At 53.1% G+C, this 20,704-nt stretch overlaps 1 pseudogene across 1 annotated transcript; it reads left to right on the forward strand.

Annotated features, from left to right (window-relative positions):
* Positions 1–750: 750 nt before the first annotated feature.
* PWP2 lies at positions 751–20,667 on the forward strand (annotated as a pseudogene). The gene has a single exon. A coding segment is annotated over exon 1 (19,917 nt).
* Positions 20,668–20,704: the final 37 nt, after the last annotated feature.

A 20,704-nucleotide genomic window follows, 5' to 3' on the forward strand; every position in this document is an offset into this window, starting at 1 on the left:
ACAATCCGAAAACAAACGCATTAGATATTTATTTTGTTTCTACTTGTCTTGAAAAAAATTTTCTTTTGTTTATTTCCCATATTCATTTCCATTTAAAACAAAGCTCCTACGACTCTAAAACAACTATAATTTAAAACTGACCAGCTATCTAAATTCCGGCCAGATGCCAAAATGTTTGAGTAATATATATAAGCGAGGCGTAGAATGAAACAGGCCATCAAACACATTCCAGACTCAATACCGCATTCACTAATATCTGCATATACACACACTAAGATCTGGATGTGTCCTTCAATATAATCACATCCACCGTCATTGCATTTTTGAGTTAAGAAGTTTGGTTAACAAATTACATTATAATTTATAGACGAATACCAAAAATTGGTTGCCAAGTTGAAGTATTAAAGATACTGAAAATTACATATTGCATCTCTAACTCAAATTCAAAACTTAATAAATTCATCGAATATATATAAACCTTTGGCATTTTCAAAATATATGTGGAATTACATCGGATTAATTTGCAATTTAACATAAAAAACTCACTATATTTTCTAGGCGTTGATTAATTTTGACTACTCCAGTCATATTTACTTGCAAATAATAATCGAATCGTATCACTCAATTATAAACAAAAGGCTATTTATGCTGTTGTATCTCTTCTGTGAATTATTCGTAACTTAATTTGTGAGAAGTAAAAAAAAAAGGAACAGAATATTTCCGATATTATAAGGCACAGCAGTTCGCGAAATGCTAATTGACTGTATACTGAAATTATTTCTATTAATTGGTATTGCATTATCAAAGAACCCAGTTGAATTAAACAATGTCTGTACTTTTCCAAATGATTACGGTAGGATACCTGGTTTCACAGTTCTTGTTGGGCGGCTAGGGTTACTAATTAGTGCCAGTGACTACAAGGAACTTCTTAGATACCCAGGTGCATTTTTAATTGCAACTCAGGATACGATGACCACAAGCCCAAATTTCGAATTAACAGGGTTTCCGTTTTTCACTGGACTTTACGGTTTAACTGTATTTCCATTAGATTTATTAGTTGAACTAAGAGGCTACTTTGTACCACCCAATTCTGGTCAATATACTTTTACTCTTTCAGACTCAGATGATGCTGCAATCATCTTTCTTGGAAATCCGTCGGCATTCCCATGTGGTGATTTACAAAATTGGCCTAAGCCTAGTGAAGAAGATATTACTGTTACAGACCATTTATTTCCTTCAAGAACCCTGTACCTGATTGAAGGAGTTGCCTACCCCATGCGAATTGCATACTACAATGGGATTGGAGCAGGTAGGCTTAATGCTGCATTTATCGATCCCAGTGGAACAAGGCATACAAACTGGGAAGGATACATTTGGCAGTACGACCCCTGTTCGACCTGTACTTATTCGGAACCCCCAACAGCTACGACTACTTATTCATCCGGATGGGTCGTTAATGAAACTACTACAGGAACAAGCTACAGCATATATACTGGCATAGATGGTGTAGAGAGCACATACACAATATTTCTAGTAGAAGTTCCAACCATAACCCCGTCACTTTCAATCCCTCCAATTACCACAGTTACTATATCTAGACCAGACTACATTGAGGTGGAAGTAATTAGTTTTGTTAGTACCACAAACAAAGAAGGCGTACCCATAACAGGCAGCACGACCATCAACGGCACCCGTGACTACCTTGATGCCGATGCTCCCCACAACTCGCTGGCTCCAGCACCTTCCCCAGTGACACACACCATCGACCTGGGCAACGGGGTCACCAACTATGAGGTGGTGTCCTACAGAACCACCACGAACGAGTATGGAGGTTACATCACAGTCACAGAGACCGTCACTTTCAAGGCGCCTCCGGTGACTGTGGTGGAGCTGAAGGGCGACGACTATGTTGAGTCCGACTGGGTCTCATTCTTCATCACTACAGATGAGAAGGGCGACATCATAACAGGCAGCACGACCATCAACGGCACCCGTGACTACCTTGATGCCGATGCTCCCCACAACTCGCTGGCTCCAGCACCTTCCCCAGTGACACACACCATCGACCTGGGCAACGGGGTCACCAACTATGAGGTGGTGTCCTACAGAACCACCACGAACGAGTATGGAGGTTACATCACAGTCACAGAGACCGTCACTTTCAAGGCGCCTCCGGTGACTGTGGTGGAGCTGAAGGGCGACGACTATGTTGAGTCCGACTGGGTCTCATTCTTCATCACTACAGATGAGAAGGGCGACATCATAACAGGCAGCACGACCATCAACGGCACCCGTGACTACCTTGATGCCGATGCTCCCCACAACTCGCTGGCTCCAGCACCTTCCCCAGTGACACACACCATCGACCTGGGCAACGGGGTCACCAACTATGAGGTGGTGTCCTACAGAACCACCACGAACGAGTATGGAGGTTACATCACAGTCACAGAGACCGTCACTTTCAAGGCGCCTCCGGTGACTGTGGTGGAGCTGAAGGGCGACGACTATGTTGAGTCCGACTGGGTCTCATTCTTCATCACTACAGATGAGAAGGGCGACATCATAACAGGCAGCACGACCATCAACGGCACCCGTGACTACCTTGATGCCGATGCTCCCCACAACTCGCTGGCTCCAGCACCTTCCCCAGTGACACACACCATCGACCTGGGCAACGGGGTCACCAACTATGAGGTGGTGTCCTACAGAACCACCACGAACGAGTATGGAGGTTACATCACAGTCACAGAGACCGTCACTTTCAAGGCGCCTCCGGTGACTGTGGTGGAGCTGAAGGGCGACGACTATGTTGAGTCCGACTGGGTCTCATTCTTCATCACTACAGATGAGAAGGGCGACATCATAACAGGCAGCACGACCATCAACGGCACCCGTGACTACCTTGATGCCGATGCTCCCCACAACTCGCTGGCTCCAGCACCTTCCCCAGTGACACACACCATCGACCTGGGCAACGGGGTCACCAACTATGAGGTGGTGTCCTACAGAACCACCACGAACGAGTATGGAGGTTACATCACAGTCACAGAGACCGTCACTTTCAAGGCGCCTCCGGTGACTGTGGTGGAGCTGAAGGGCGACGACTATGTTGAGTCCGACTGGGTCTCATTCTTCATCACTACAGATGAGAAGGGCGACATCATAACAGGCAGCACGACCATCAACGGCACCCGTGACTACCTTGATGCCGATGCTCCCCACAACTCGCTGGCTCCAGCACCTTCCCCAGTGACACACACCATCGACCTGGGCAACGGGGTCACCAACTATGAGGTGGTGTCCTACAGAACCACCACGAACGAGTATGGAGGTTACATCACAGTCACAGAGACCGTCACTTTCAAGGCGCCTCCGGTGACTGTGGTGGAGCTGAAGGGCGACGACTATGTTGAGTCCGACTGGGTCTCATTCTTCATCACTACAGATGAGAAGGGCGACATCATAACAGGCAGCACGACCATCAACGGCACCCGTGACTACCTTGATGCCGATGCTCCCCACAACTCGCTGGCTCCAGCACCTTCCCCAGTGACACACACCATCGACCTGGGCAACGGGGTCACCAACTATGAGGTGGTGTCCTACAGAACCACCACGAACGAGTATGGAGGTTACATCACAGTCACAGAGACCGTCACTTTCAAGGCGCCTCCGGTGACTGTGGTGGAGCTGAAGGGCGACGACTATGTTGAGTCCGACTGGGTCTCATTCTTCATCACTACAGATGAGAAGGGCGACATCATAACAGGCAGCACGACCATCAACGGCACCCGTGACTACCTTGATGCCGATGCTCCCCACAACTCGCTGGCTCCAGCACCTTCCCCAGTGACACACACCATCGACCTGGGCAACGGGGTCACCAACTATGAGGTGGTGTCCTACAGAACCACCACGAACGAGTATGGAGGTTACATCACAGTCACAGAGACCGTCACTTTCAAGGCGCCTCCGGTGACTGTGGTGGAGCTGAAGGGCGACGACTATGTTGAGTCCGACTGGGTCTCATTCTTCATCACTACAGATGAGAAGGGCGACATCATAACAGGCAGCACGACCATCAACGGCACCCGTGACTACCTTGATGCCGATGCTCCCCACAACTCGCTGGCTCCAGCACCTTCCCCAGTGACACACACCATCGACCTGGGCAACGGGGTCACCAACTATGAGGTGGTGTCCTACAGAACCACCACGAACGAGTATGGAGGTTACATCACAGTCACAGAGACCGTCACTTTCAAGGCGCCTCCGGTGACTGTGGTGGAGCTGAAGGGCGACGACTATGTTGAGTCCGACTGGGTCTCATTCTTCATCACTACAGATGAGAAGGGCGACATCATAACAGGCAGCACGACCATCAACGGCACCCGTGACTACCTTGATGCCGATGCTCCCCACAACTCGCTGGCTCCAGCACCTTCCCCAGTGACACACACCATCGACCTGGGCAACGGGGTCACCAACTATGAGGTGGTGTCCTACAGAACCACCACGAACGAGTATGGAGGTTACATCACAGTCACAGAGACCGTCACTTTCAAGGCGCCTCCGGTGACTGTGGTGGAGCTGAAGGGCGACGACTATGTTGAGTCCGACTGGGTCTCATTCTTCATCACTACAGATGAGAAGGGCGACATCATAACAGGCAGCACGACCATCAACGGCACCCGTGACTACCTTGATGCCGATGCTCCCCACAACTCGCTGGCTCCAGCACCTTCCCCAGTGACACACACCATCGACCTGGGCAACGGGGTCACCAACTATGAGGTGGTGTCCTACAGAACCACCACGAACGAGTATGGAGGTTACATCACAGTCACAGAGACCGTCACTTTCAAGGCGCCTCCGGTGACTGTGGTGGAGCTGAAGGGCGACGACTATGTTGAGTCCGACTGGGTCTCATTCTTCATCACTACAGATGAGAAGGGCGACATCATAACAGGCAGCACGACCATCAACGGCACCCGTGACTACCTTGATGCCGATGCTCCCCACAACTCGCTGGCTCCAGCACCTTCCCCAGTGACACACACCATCGACCTGGGCAACGGGGTCACCAACTATGAGGTGGTGTCCTACAGAACCACCACGAACGAGTATGGAGGTTACATCACAGTCACAGAGACCGTCACTTTCAAGGCGCCTCCGGTGACTGTGGTGGAGCTGAAGGGCGACGACTATGTTGAGTCCGACTGGGTCTCATTCTTCATCACTACAGATGAGAAGGGCGACATCATAACAGGCAGCACGACCATCAACGGCACCCGTGACTACCTTGATGCCGATGCTCCCCACAACTCGCTGGCTCCAGCACCTTCCCCAGTGACACACACCATCGACCTGGGCAACGGGGTCACCAACTATGAGGTGGTGTCCTACAGAACCACCACGAACGAGTATGGAGGTTACATCACAGTCACAGAGACCGTCACTTTCAAGGCGCCTCCGGTGACTGTGGTGGAGCTGAAGGGCGACGACTATGTTGAGTCCGACTGGGTCTCATTCTTCATCACTACAGATGAGAAGGGCGACATCATAACAGGCAGCACGACCATCAACGGCACCCGTGACTACCTTGATGCCGATGCTCCCCACAACTCGCTGGCTCCAGCACCTTCCCCAGTGACACACACCATCGACCTGGGCAACGGGGTCACCAACTATGAGGTGGTGTCCTACAGAACCACCACGAACGAGTATGGAGGTTACATCACAGTCACAGAGACCGTCACTTTCAAGGCGCCTCCGGTGACTGTGGTGGAGCTGAAGGGCGACGACTATGTTGAGTCCGACTGGGTCTCATTCTTCATCACTACAGATGAGAAGGGCGACATCATAACAGGCAGCACGACCATCAACGGCACCCGTGACTACCTTGATGCCGATGCTCCCCACAACTCGCTGGCTCCAGCACCTTCCCCAGTGACACACACCATCGACCTGGGCAACGGGGTCACCAACTATGAGGTGGTGTCCTACAGAACCACCACGAACGAGTATGGAGGTTACATCACAGTCACAGAGACCGTCACTTTCAAGGCGCCTCCGGTGACTGTGGTGGAGCTGAAGGGCGACGACTATGTTGAGTCCGACTGGGTCTCATTCTTCATCACTACAGATGAGAAGGGCGACATCATAACAGGCAGCACGACCATCAACGGCACCCGTGACTACCTTGATGCCGATGCTCCCCACAACTCGCTGGCTCCAGCACCTTCCCCAGTGACACACACCATCGACCTGGGCAACGGGGTCACCAACTATGAGGTGGTGTCCTACAGAACCACCACGAACGAGTATGGAGGTTACATCACAGTCACAGAGACCGTCACTTTCAAGGCGCCTCCGGTGACTGTGGTGGAGCTGAAGGGCGACGACTATGTTGAGTCCGACTGGGTCTCATTCTTCATCACTACAGATGAGAAGGGCGACATCATAACAGGCAGCACGACCATCAACGGCACCCGTGACTACCTTGATGCCGATGCTCCCCACAACTCGCTGGCTCCAGCACCTTCCCCAGTGACACACACCATCGACCTGGGCAACGGGGTCACCAACTATGAGGTGGTGTCCTACAGAACCACCACGAACGAGTATGGAGGTTACATCACAGTCACAGAGACCGTCACTTTCAAGGCGCCTCCGGTGACTGTGGTGGAGCTGAAGGGCGACGACTATGTTGAGTCCGACTGGGTCTCATTCTTCATCACTACAGATGAGAAGGGCGACATCATAACAGGCAGCACGACCATCAACGGCACCCGTGACTACCTTGATGCCGATGCTCCCCACAACTCGCTGGCTCCAGCACCTTCCCCAGTGACACACACCATCGACCTGGGCAACGGGGTCACCAACTATGAGGTGGTGTCCTACAGAACCACCACGAACGAGTATGGAGGTTACATCACAGTCACAGAGACCGTCACTTTCAAGGCGCCTCCGGTGACTGTGGTGGAGCTGAAGGGCGACGACTATGTTGAGTCCGACTGGGTCTCATTCTTCATCACTACAGATGAGAAGGGCGACATCATAACAGGCAGCACGACCATCAACGGCACCCGTGACTACCTTGATGCCGATGCTCCCCACAACTCGCTGGCTCCAGCACCTTCCCCAGTGACACACACCATCGACCTGGGCAACGGGGTCACCAACTATGAGGTGGTGTCCTACAGAACCACCACGAACGAGTATGGAGGTTACATCACAGTCACAGAGACCGTCACTTTCAAGGCGCCTCCGGTGACTGTGGTGGAGCTGAAGGGCGACGACTATGTTGAGTCCGACTGGGTCTCATTCTTCATCACTACAGATGAGAAGGGCGACATCATAACAGGCAGCACGACCATCAACGGCACCCGTGACTACCTTGATGCCGATGCTCCCCACAACTCGCTGGCTCCAGCACCTTCCCCAGTGACACACACCATCGACCTGGGCAACGGGGTCACCAACTATGAGGTGGTGTCCTACAGAACCACCACGAACGAGTATGGAGGTTACATCACAGTCACAGAGACCGTCACTTTCAAGGCGCCTCCGGTGACTGTGGTGGAGCTGAAGGGCGACGACTATGTTGAGTCCGACTGGGTCTCATTCTTCATCACTACAGATGAGAAGGGCGACATCATAACAGGCAGCACGACCATCAACGGCACCCGTGACTACCTTGATGCCGATGCTCCCCACAACTCGCTGGCTCCAGCACCTTCCCCAGTGACACACACCATCGACCTGGGCAACGGGGTCACCAACTATGAGGTGGTGTCCTACAGAACCACCACGAACGAGTATGGAGGTTACATCACAGTCACAGAGACCGTCACTTTCAAGGCGCCTCCGGTGACTGTGGTGGAGCTGAAGGGCGACGACTATGTTGAGTCCGACTGGGTCTCATTCTTCATCACTACAGATGAGAAGGGCGACATCATAACAGGCAGCACGACCATCAACGGCACCCGTGACTACCTTGATGCCGATGCTCCCACAACTCGCTGGCTCCAGCACCTTCCCAGTGACACACACCATCGACCTGGGCAACGGGGTCACCAACTATGAGGTGGTGTCCTACAGAACCACCACGAACGAGTATGGAGGTTACATCACAGTCACAGAGACCGTCACTTTCAAGGCGCCTCCGGTGACTGTGGTGGAGCTGAAGGGCGACGACTATGTTGAGTCCGACTGGGTCTCATTCTTCATCACTACAGATGAGAAGGGCGACATCATAACAGGCAGCACGACCATCAACGGCACCCGTGACTACCTTGATGCCGATGCTCCCCACAACTCGCTGGCTCCAGCACCTTCCCCAGTGACACACACCATCGACCTGGGCAACGGGGTCACCAACTATGAGGTGGTGTCCTACAGAACCACCACGAACGAGTATGGAGGTTACATCACAGTCACAGAGACCGTCACTTTCAAGGCGCCTCCGGTGACTGTGGTGGAGCTGAAGGGCGACGACTATGTTGAGTCCGACTGGGTCTCATTCTTCATCACTACAGATGAGAAGGGCGACATCATAACAGGCAGCACGACCATCAACGGCACCCGTGACTACCTTGATGCCGATGCTCCCCACAACTCGCTGGCTCCAGCACCTTCCCCAGTGACACACACCATCGACCTGGGCAACGGGGTCACCAACTATGAGGTGGTGTCCTACAGAACCACCACGAACGAGTATGGAGGTTACATCACAGTCACAGAGACCGTCACTTTCAAGGCGCCTCCGGTGACTGTGGTGGAGCTGAAGGGCGACGACTATGTTGAGTCCGACTGGGTCTCATTCTTCATCACTACAGATGAGAAGGGCGACATCATAACAGGCAGCACGACCATCAACGGCACCCGTGACTACCTTGATGCCGATGCTCCCCACAACTCGCTGGCTCCAGCACCTTCCCCAGTGACACACACCATCGACCTGGGCAACGGGGTCACCAACTATGAGGTGGTGTCCTACAGAACCACCACGAACGAGTATGGAGGTTACATCACAGTCACAGAGACCGTCACTTTCAAGGCGCCTCCGGTGACTGTGGTGGAGCTGAAGGGCGACGACTATGTTGAGTCCGACTGGGTCTCATTCTTCATCACTACAGATGAGAAGGGCGACATCATAACAGGCAGCACGACCATCAACGGCACCCGTGACTACCTTGATGCCGATGCTCCCCACAACTCGCTGGCTCCAGCACCTTCCCCAGTGACACACACCATCGACCTGGGCAACGGGGTCACCAACTATGAGGTGGTGTCCTACAGAACCACCACGAACGAGTATGGAGGTTACATCACAGTCACAGAGACCGTCACTTTCAAGGCGCCTCCGGTGACTGTGGTGGAGCTGAAGGGCGACGACTATGTTGAGTCCGACTGGGTCTCATTCTTCATCACTACAGATGAGAAGGGCGACATCATAACAGGCAGCACGACCATCAACGGCACCCGTGACTACCTTGATGCCGATGCTCCCCACAACTCGCTGGCTCCAGCACCTTCCCCAGTGACACACACCATCGACCTGGGCAACGGGGTCACCAACTATGAGGTGGTGTCCTACAGAACCACCACGAACGAGTATGGAGGTTACATCACAGTCACAGAGACCGTCACTTTCAAGGCGCCTCCGGTGACTGTGGTGGAGCTGAAGGGCGACGACTATGTTGAGTCCGACTGGGTCTCATTCTTCATCACTACAGATGAGAAGGGCGACATCATAACAGGCAGCACGACCATCAACGGCACCCGTGACTACCTTGATGCCGATGCTCCCCACAACTCGCTGGCTCCAGCACCTTCCCCAGTGACACACACCATCGACCTGGGCAACGGGGTCACCAACTATGAGGTGGTGTCCTACAGAACCACCACGAACGAGTATGGAGGTTACATCACAGTCACAGAGACCGTCACTTTCAAGGCGCCTCCGGTGACTGTGGTGGAGCTGAAGGGCGACGACTATGTTGAGTCCGACTGGGTCTCATTCTTCATCACTACAGATGAGAAGGGCGACATCATAACAGGCAGCACGACCATCAACGGCACCCGTGACTACCTTGATGCCGATGCTCCCCACAACTCGCTGGCTCCAGCACCTTCCCCAGTGACACACACCATCGACCTGGGCAACGGGGTCACCAACTATGAGGTGGTGTCCTACAGAACCACCACGAACGAGTATGGAGGTTACATCACAGTCACAGAGACCGTCACTTTCAAGGCGCCTCCGGTGACTGTGGTGGAGCTGAAGGGCGACGACTATGTTGAGTCCGACTGGGTCTCATTCTTCATCACTACAGATGAGAAGGGCGACATCATAACAGGCAGCACGACCATCAACGGCACCCGTGACTACCTTGATGCCGATGCTCCCCACAACTCGCTGGCTCCAGCACCTTCCCCAGTGACACACACCATCGACCTGGGCAACGGGGTCACCAACTATGAGGTGGTGTCCTACAGAACCACCACGAACGAGTATGGAGGTTACATCACAGTCACAGAGACCGTCACTTTCAAGGCGCCTCCGGTGACTGTGGTGGAGCTGAAGGGCGACGACTATGTTGAGTCCGACTGGGTCTCATTCTTCATCACTACAGATGAGAAGGGCGACATCATAACAGGCAGCACGACCATCAACGGCACCCGTGACTACCTTGATGCCGATGCTCCCCACAACTCGCTGGCTCCAGCACCTTCCCCAGTGACACACACCATCGACCTGGCAACGGGGTCACCAACTATGAGGTGGTGTCCTACAGAACCACCACGAACGAGTATGGAGGTTACATCACAGTCACAGAGACCGTCACTTTCAAGGCGCCTCCGGTGACTGTGGTGGAGCTGAAGGGCGACGACTATGTTGAGTCCGACTGGGTCTCATTCTTCATCACTACAGATGAGAAGGGCGACATCATAACAGGCAGCACGACCATCAACGGCACCCGTGACTACCTTGATGCCGATGCTCCCCACAACTCGCTGGCTCCAGCACCTTCCCCAGTGACACACACCATCGACCTGGGCAACGGGGTCACCAACTATGAGGTGGTGTCCTACAGAACCACCACGAACGAGTATGGAGGTTACATCACAGTCACAGAGACCGTCACTTTCAAGGCGCCTCCGGTGACTGTGGTGGAGCTGAAGGGCGACGACTATGTTGAGTCCGACTGGGTCTCATTCTTCATCACTACAGATGAGAAGGGCGACATCATAACAGGCAGCACGACCATCAACGGCACCCGTGACTACCTTGATGCCGATGCTCCCCACAACTCGCTGGCTCCAGCACCTTCCCCAGTGACACACACCATCGACCTGGGCAACGGGGTCACCAACTATGAGGTGGTGTCCTACAGAACCACCACGAACGAGTATGGAGGTTACATCACAGTCACAGAGACCGTCACTTTCAAGGCGCCTCCGGTGACTGTGGTGGAGCTGAAGGGCGACGACTATGTTGAGTCCGACTGGGTCTCATTCTTCATCACTACAGATGAGAAGGGCGACATCATAACAGGCAGCACGACCATCAACGGCACCCGTGACTACCTTGATGCCGATGCTCCCCACAACTCGCTGGCTCCAGCACCTTCCCCAGTGACACACACCATCGACCTGGGCAACGGGGTCACCAACTATGAGGTGGTGTCCTACAGAACCACCACGAACGAGTATGGAGGTTACATCACAGTCACAGAGACCGTCACTTTCAAGGCGCCTCCGGTGACTGTGGTGGAGCTGAAGGGCGACGACTATGTTGAGTCCGACTGGGTCTCATTCTTCATCACTACAGATGAGAAGGGCGACATCATAACAGGCAGCACGACCATCAACGGCACCCGTGACTACCTTGATGCCGATGCTCCCCACAACTCGCTGGCTCCAGCACCTTCCCCAGTGACACACACCATCGACCTGGGCAACGGGGTCACCAACTATGAGGTGGTGTCCTACAGAACCACCACGAACGAGTATGGAGGTTACATCACAGTCACAGAGACCGTCACTTTCAAGGCGCCTCCGGTGACTGTGGTGGAGCTGAAGGGCGACGACTATGTTGAGTCCGACTGGGTCTCATTCTTCATCACTACAGATGAGAAGGGCGACATCATAACAGGCAGCACGACCATCAACGGCACCCGTGACTACCTTGATGCCGATGCTCCCCACAACTCGCTGGCTCCAGCACCTTCCCCAGTGACACACACCATCGACCTGGCAACGGGGTCACCAACTATGAGGTGGTGTCCTACAGAACCACCACGAACGAGTATGGAGGTTACATCACAGTCACAGAGACCGTCACTTTCAAGGCGCCTCCGGTGACTGTGGTGGAGCTGAAGGGCGACGACTATGTTGAGTCCGACTGGGTCTCATTCTTCATCACTACAGATGAGAAGGGCGACATCATAACAGGCAGCACGACCATCAACGGCACCCGTGACTACCTTGATGCCGATGCTCCCCACAACTCGCTGGCTCCAGCACCTTCCCCAGTGACACACACCATCGACCTGGGCAACGGGGTCACCAACTATGAGGTGGTGTCCTACAGAACCACCACGAACGAGTATGGAGGTTACATCACAGTCACAGAGACCGTCACTTTCAAGGCGCCTCCGGTGACTGTGGTGGAGCTGAAGGGCGACGACTATGTTGAGTCCGACTGGGTCTCATTCTTCATCACTACAGATGAGAAGGGCGACATCATAACAGGCAGCACGACCATCAACGGCACCCGTGACTACCTTGATGCCGATGCTCCCCACAACTCGCTGGCTCCAGCACCTTCCCCAGTGACACACACCATCGACCTGGGCAACGGGGTCACCAACTATGAGGTGGTGTCCTACAGAACCACCACGAACGAGTATGGAGGTTACATCACAGTCACAGAGACCGTCACTTTCAAGGCGCCTCCGGTGACTGTGGTGGAGCTGAAGGCGACGACTATGTTGAGTCCGACTGGGTCTCATTCTTCATCACTACAGATGAGAAGGGCGACATCATAACAGGCAGCACGACCATCAACGGCACCCGTGACTACCTTGATGCCGATGCTCCCCACAACTCGCTGGCTCCAGCACCTTCCCCAGTGACACACACCATCGACCTGGGCAACGGGGTCACCAACTATGAGGTGGTGTCCTACAGAACCACCACGAACGAGTATGGAGGTTACATCACAGTCACAGAGACCGTCACTTTCAAGGCGCCTCCGGTGACTGTGGTGGAGCTGAAGGGCGACGACTATGTTGAGTCCGACTGGGTCTCATTCTTCATCACTACAGATGAGAAGGGCGACATCATAACAGGCAGCACGACCATCAACGGCACCCGTGACTACCTTGATGCCGATGCTCCCCACAACTCGCTGGCTCCAGCACCTTCCCCAGTGACACACACCATCGACCTGGGCAACGGGGTCACCAACTATGAGGTGGTGTCCTACAGAACCACCACGAACGAGTATGGAGGTTACATCACAGTCACAGAGACCGTCACTTTCAAGGCGCCTCCGGTGACTGTGGTGGAGCTGAAGGGCGACGACTATGTTGAGTCCGACTGGGTCTCATTCTTCATCACTACAGATGAGAAGGGCGACATCATAACAGGCAGCACGACCATCAACGGCACCCGTGACTACCTTGATGCCGATGCTCCCCACAACTCGCTGGCTCCAGCACCTTCCCCAGTGACACACACCATCGACCTGGGCAACGGGGTCACCAACTATGAGGTGGTGTCCTACAGAACCACCACGAACGAGTATGGAGGTTACATCACAGTCACAGAGACCGTCACTTTCAAGGCGCCTCCGGTGACTGTGGTGGAGCTGAAGGGCGACGACTATGTTGAGTCCGACTGGGTCTCATTCTTCATCACTACAGATGAGAAGGGCGACATCATAACAGGCAGCACGACCATCAACGGCACCCGTGACTACCTTGATGCCGATGCTCCCCACAACTCGCTGGCTCCAGCACCTTCCCCAGTGACACACACCATCGACCTGGGCAACGGGGTCACCAACTATGAGGTGGTGTCCTACAGAACCACCACGAACGAGTATGGAGGTTACATCACAGTCACAGAGACCGTCACTTTCAAGGCGCCTCCGGTGACTGTGGTGGAGCTGAAGGGCGACGACTATGTTGAGTCCGACTGGGTCTCATTCTTCATCACTACAGATGAGAAGGGCGACATCATAACAGGCAGCACGACCATCAACGGCACCCGTGACTACCTTGATGCCGATGCTCCCCACAACTCGCTGGCTCCAGCACCTTCCCCAGTGACACACACCATCGACCTGGGCAACGGGGTCACCAACTATGAGGTGGTGTCCTACAGAACCACCACGAACGAGTATGGAGGTTACATCACAGTCACAGAGACCGTCACTTTCAAGGCGCCTCCGGTGACTGTGGTGGAGCTGAAGGGCGACGACTATGTTGAGTCCGACTGGGTCTCATTCTTCATCACTACAGATGAGAAGGGCGACATCATAACAGGCAGCACGACCATCAACGGCACCCGTGACTACCTTGATGCCGATGCTCCCCACAACTCGCTGGCTCCAGCACCTTCCCCAGTGACACACACCATCGACCTGGGCAACGGGTCACCAACTATGAGGTGGTGTCCTACAGAACCACCACGAACGAGTATGGAGGTTACATCACAGTCACAGAGACCGTCACTTTCAAGGCGCCTCCGGTGACTGTGGTGGAGCTGAAGGGCGACGACTATGTTGAGTCCGACTGGGTCTCATTCTTCATCACTACAGATGAGAAGGGCGACATCATAACAGGCAGCACGACCATCAACGGCACCCGTGACTACCTTGATGCCGATGCTCCCCACAACTCGCTGGCTCCAGCACCTTCCCCAGTGACACACACCATCGACCTGGGCAACGGGGTCACCAACTATGAGGTGGTGTCCTACAGAACCACCACGAACGAGTATGGAGGTTACATCACAGTCACAGAGACCGTCACTTTCAAGGCGCCTCCGGTGACTGTGGTGGAGCTGAAGGGCGACGACTATGTTGAGTCCGACTGGGTCTCATTCTTCATCACTACAGATGAGAAGGGCGACATCATAACAGGCAGCACGACCATCAACGGCACCCGTGACTACCTTGATGCCGATGCTCCCCACAACTCGCTGGCTCCAGCACCTTCCCCAGTGACACACACCATCGACCTGGGCAACGGGGTCACCAACTATGAGGTGGTGTCCTACAGAACCACCACGAACGAGTATGGAGGTTACATCACAGTCACAGAGACCGTCACTTTCAAGGCGCCTCCGGTGACTGTGGTGGAGCTGAAGGGCGACGACTATGTTGAGTCCGACTGGGTCTCATTCTTCATCACTACAGATGAGAAGGGCGACATCATAACAGGCAGCACGACCATCAACGGCACCCGTGACTACCTTGATGCCGATGCTCCCCACAACTCGCTGGCTCCAGCACCTTCCCCAGTGACACACACCATCGACCTGGGCAACGGGGTCACCAACTATGAGGTGGTGTCCTACAGAACCACCACGAACGAGTATGGAGGTTACATCACAGTCACAGAGACCGTCACTTTCAAGGCGCCTCCGGTGACTGTGGTGGAGCTGAAGGGCGACGACTATGTTGAGTCCGACTGGGTCTCATTCTTCATCACTACAGATGAGAAGGGCGACATCATAACAGGCAGCACGACCATCAACGGCACCCGTGACTACCTTGATGCCGATGCTCCCCACAACTCGCTGGCTCCAGCACCTTCCCCAGTGACACACACCATCGACCTGGGCAACGGGGTCACCAACTATGAGGTGGTGTCCTACAGAACCACCACGAACGAGTATGGAGGTTACATCACAGTCACAGAGACCGTCACTTTCAAGGCGCCTCCGGTGACTGTGGTGGAGCTGAAGGGCGACGACTATGTTGAGTCCGACTGGGTCTCATTCTTCATCACTACAGATGAGAAGGGCGACATCATAACAGGCAGCACGACCATCAACGGCACCCGTGACTACCTTGATGCCGATGCTCCCCACAACTCGCTGGCTCCAGCACCTTCCCCAGTGACACACACCATCGACCTGGGCAACGGGGTCACCAACTATGAGGTGGTGTCCTACAGAACCACCACGAACGAGTATGGAGGTTACATCACAGTCACAGAGACCGTCACTTTCAAGGCGCCTCCGGTGACTGTGGTGGAGCTGAAGGGCGACGACTATGTTGAGTCCGACTGGGTCTCATTCTTCATCACTACAGATGAGAAGGGCGACATCATAACAGGCAGCACGACCATCAACGGCACCCGTGACTACCTTGATGCCGATGCTCCCCACAACTCGCTGGCTCCAGCACCTTCCCCAGTGACACACACCATCGACCTGGGCAACGGGGTCACCAACTATGAGGTGGTGTCCTACAGAACCACCACGAACGAGTATGGAGGTTACATCACAGTCACAGAGACCGTCACTTTCAAGGCGCCTCCGGTGACTGTGGTGGAGCTGAAGGGCGACGACTATGTTGAGTCCGACTGGGTCTCATTCTTCATCACTACAGATGAGAAGGGCGACATCATAACAGGCAGCACGACCATCAACGGCACCCGTGACTACCTTGATGCCGATGCTCCCCACAACTCGCTGGCTCCAGCACCTTCCCCAGTGACACACACCATCGACCTGGGCAACGGGGTCACCAACTATGAGGTGGTGTCCTACAGAACCACCACGAACGAGTATGGAGGTTACATCACAGTCACAGAGACCGTCACTTTCAAGGCGCCTCCGGTGACTGTGGTGGAGCTGAAGGGCGACGACTATGTTGAGTCCGACTGGGTCTCATTCTTCATCACTACAGATGAGAAGGGCGACATCATAACAGGCAGCACGACCATCAACGGCACCCGTGACTACCTTGATGCCGATGCTCCCCACAACTCGCTGGCTCCAGCACCTTCCCCAGTGACACACACCATCGACCTGGGCAACGGGGTCACCAACTATGAGGTGGTGTCCTACAGAACCACCACGAACGAGTATGGAGGTTACATCACAGTCACAGAGACCGTCACTTTCAAGGCGCCTCCGGTGACTGTGGTGGAGCTGAAGGGCGACGACTATGTTGAGTCCGACTGGGTCTCATTCTTCATCACTACAGATGAGAAGGGCGACATCATAACAGGCAGCACGACCATCAACGGCACCCGTGACTACCTTGATGCCGATGCTCCCCACAACTCGCTGGCTCCAGCACCTTCCCCAGTGACACACACCATCGACCTGGGCAACGGGGTCACCAACTATGAGGTGGTGTCCTACAGAACCACCACGAACGAGTATGGAGGTTACATCACAGTCACAGAGACCGTCACTTTCAAGGCGCCTCCGGTGACTGTGGTGGAGCTGAAGGGCGACGACTATGTTGAGTCCGACTGGGTCTCATTCTTCATCACTACAGATGAGAAGGGCGACATCATAACAGGCAGCACGACCATCAACGGCACCCGTGACTACCTTGATGCCGATGCTCCCCACAACTCGCTGGCTCCAGCACCTTCCCCAGTGACACACACCATCGACCTGGGCAACGGGGTCACCAACTATGAGGTGGTGTCCTACAGAACCACCACGAACGAGTATGGAGGTTACATCACAGTCACAGAGACCGTCACTTTCAAGGCGCCTCCGGTGACTGTGGTGGAGCTGAAGGGCGACGACTATGTTGAGTCCGACTGGGTCTCATTCTTCATCACTACAGATGAGAAGGGCGACATCATAACAGGCAGCACGACCATCAACGGCACCCGTGACTACCTTGATGCCGATGCTCCCCACAACTCGCTGGCTCCAGCACCTTCCCCAGTGACACACACCATCGACCTGGGCAACGGGGTCACCAACTATGAGGTGGTGTCCTACAGAACCACCACGAACGAGTATGGAGGTTACATCACAGTCACAGAGACCGTCACTTTCAAGGCGCCTCCGGTGACTGTGGTGGAGCTGAAGGGCGACGACTATGTTGAGTCCGACTGGGTCTCATTCTTCATCACTACAGATGAGAAGGGCGACATCATAACAGGCAGCACGACCATCAACGGCACCCGTGACTACCTTGATGCCGATGCTCCCCACAACTCGCTGGCTCCAGCACCTTCCCCAGTGACACACACCATCGACCTGGGCAACGGGGTCACCAACTATGAGGTGGTGTCCTACAGAACCACCACGAACGAGTATGGAGGTTACATCACAGTCACAGAGACCGTCACTTTCAAGGCGCCTCCGGTGACTGTGGTGGAGCTGAAGGGCGACGACTATGTTGAGTCCGACTGGGTCTCATTCTTCATCACTACAGATGAGAAGGGCGACATCATAACAGGCAGCACGACCATCAACGGCACCCGTGACTACCTTGATGCCGATGCTCCCCACAACTCGCTGGCTCCAGCACCTTCCCCAGTGACACACACCATCGACCTGGGCAACGGGGTCACCAACTATGAGGTGGTGTCCTACAGAACCACCACGAACGAGTATGGAGGTTACATCACAGTCACAGAGACCGTCACTTTCAAGGCGCCTCCGGTGACTGTGGTGGAGCTGAAGGGCGACGACTATGTTGAGTCCGACTGGGTCTCATTCTTCATCACTACAGATGAGAAGGGCGACATCATAACAGGCAGCACGACCATCAACGGCACCCGTGACTACCTTGATGCCGATGCTCCCCACAACTCGCTGGCTCCAGCACCTTCCCCAGTGACACACACCATCGACCTGGGCAACGGGGTCACCAACTATGAGGTGGTGTCCTACAGAACCACCACGAACGAGTATGGAGGTTACATCACAGTCACAGAGACCGTCACTTTCAAGGCGCCTCCGGTGACTGTGGTGGAGCTGAAGGGCGACGACTATGTTGAGTCCGACTGGGTCTCATTCTTCATCACTACAGATGAGAAGGGCGACATCATAACAGGCAGCACGACCATCAACGGCACCCGTGACTACCTTGATGCCGATGCTCCCCACAACTCGCTGGCTCCAGCACCTTCCCCAGTGACACACACCATCGACCTGGGCAACGGGGTCACCAACTATGAGGTGGTGTCCTACAGAACCACCACGAACGAGTATGGAGGTTACATCACAGTCACAGAGACCGTCACTTTCAAGGCGCCTCCGGTGACTGTGGTGGAGCTGAAGGGCGACGACTATGTTGAGTCCGACTGGGTCTCATTCTTCATCACTACAGATGAGAAGGGCGACATCATAACAGGCAGCACGACCATCAACGGCACCCGTGACTACCTTGATGCCGATGCTCCCCACAACTCGCTGGCTCCACCGCCATCTCCGGTTACAAACTTAATTATTGATGTGTATGAGAATGTTACTGAATATGAAGTGGTTTCGTATTATATTAAAGCTAACGCATATGGTCAATATTTAACACTAACTGAAACTATAACTTTCAAAGCCCCTCCGACTACTGTTGTTGAGGTGAAGGGGAGGGATTATGATATTAGGATTTATGTCTCTTATTTTATTACTGTTGCAAATAATGGAGTTTTAATAACGGAATCAACAACTTTAAGCGAAGTGAAAGAGTGCCTTGGTGCGGAGGGTATTTCTAAGCTTAAATCATATTCGTACAATTGGGCTCCAAAACAGCTGCATTTCCCGAATAGTACTATCAGTTCAAGTTCTATTGATAGCTGTACTAATGAGTGTGATAAAATGGACGAAAATTCTTCCAAGGTTAAAAATCCTAATGCAAAACTAGGACATATGTCTGATGCACTTTCAATCACTCAGGAGGTGTATGGTGAAATGCTACCCAATTCTTCCCATATTTCTATTGAAACTTTTCCAACCTCCCTAATAAGTTCTAGACCCAATACGATAGGTGAGTCTGGAGCGAGCTCGTCTAACTTAATTATGTCTGATAAACTGATAGATTCAGTCACAGTAAATGAAATTTTCAGACATTCAACTATTAGTAGTACGAACTTTAACAGTACCACAACAACTCGTGATAGCTTAGCAAATGTAGCAATAGAGCTTATTTCAAAATTATCTCCGCATAAAAGCGATGCTTTCCCTGCGACAACACCCGGAAATGAAATAAACTCTAATTCACTACAGCCTTCGCGTGACGACTCATCAAGCATTGGTAATAGTTTAATGCATTCTAGGGACACGATACAATTATACAATAGCAACCAGTCGTCAAAGCCTGAATTATATGCCTCTGAAACATTAACCACTCATTCCGAGCCTGCAACATCAGGTTTGATCTCAGCAGAGCCTCCAAGGAGCTCCATTATTTTTTCACCATCTACAATTAATTTATATTCACGTTTTAACTCTACACTAGGAACGGTTATTTCAAAATACTCGACAATGAGTGTGAGTCCACCGATGAATGCCAGCTATAGCAAGCAATTCAATAAAACTATTTGCTCAGTATATTATCCTGATTCACAAATAATAAATGGATGTGCATCTGGAATCATAAATTATTGGCAATGTAATTTTATTTTTCCAATACTAGTATTACAACTGTTTTTTATACTCTGATTTCTAAATCCCAACTATGAGCCACCAACGCCTTTCA

Source organism: Nakaseomyces glabratus, chromosome I (genome assembly GCF_010111755.1).
Source record: "Nakaseomyces glabratus chromosome I, complete sequence".
NCBI classification, from domain to species: Eukaryota; Fungi; Ascomycota; class Saccharomycetes; order Saccharomycetales; family Saccharomycetaceae; genus Nakaseomyces; species Nakaseomyces glabratus.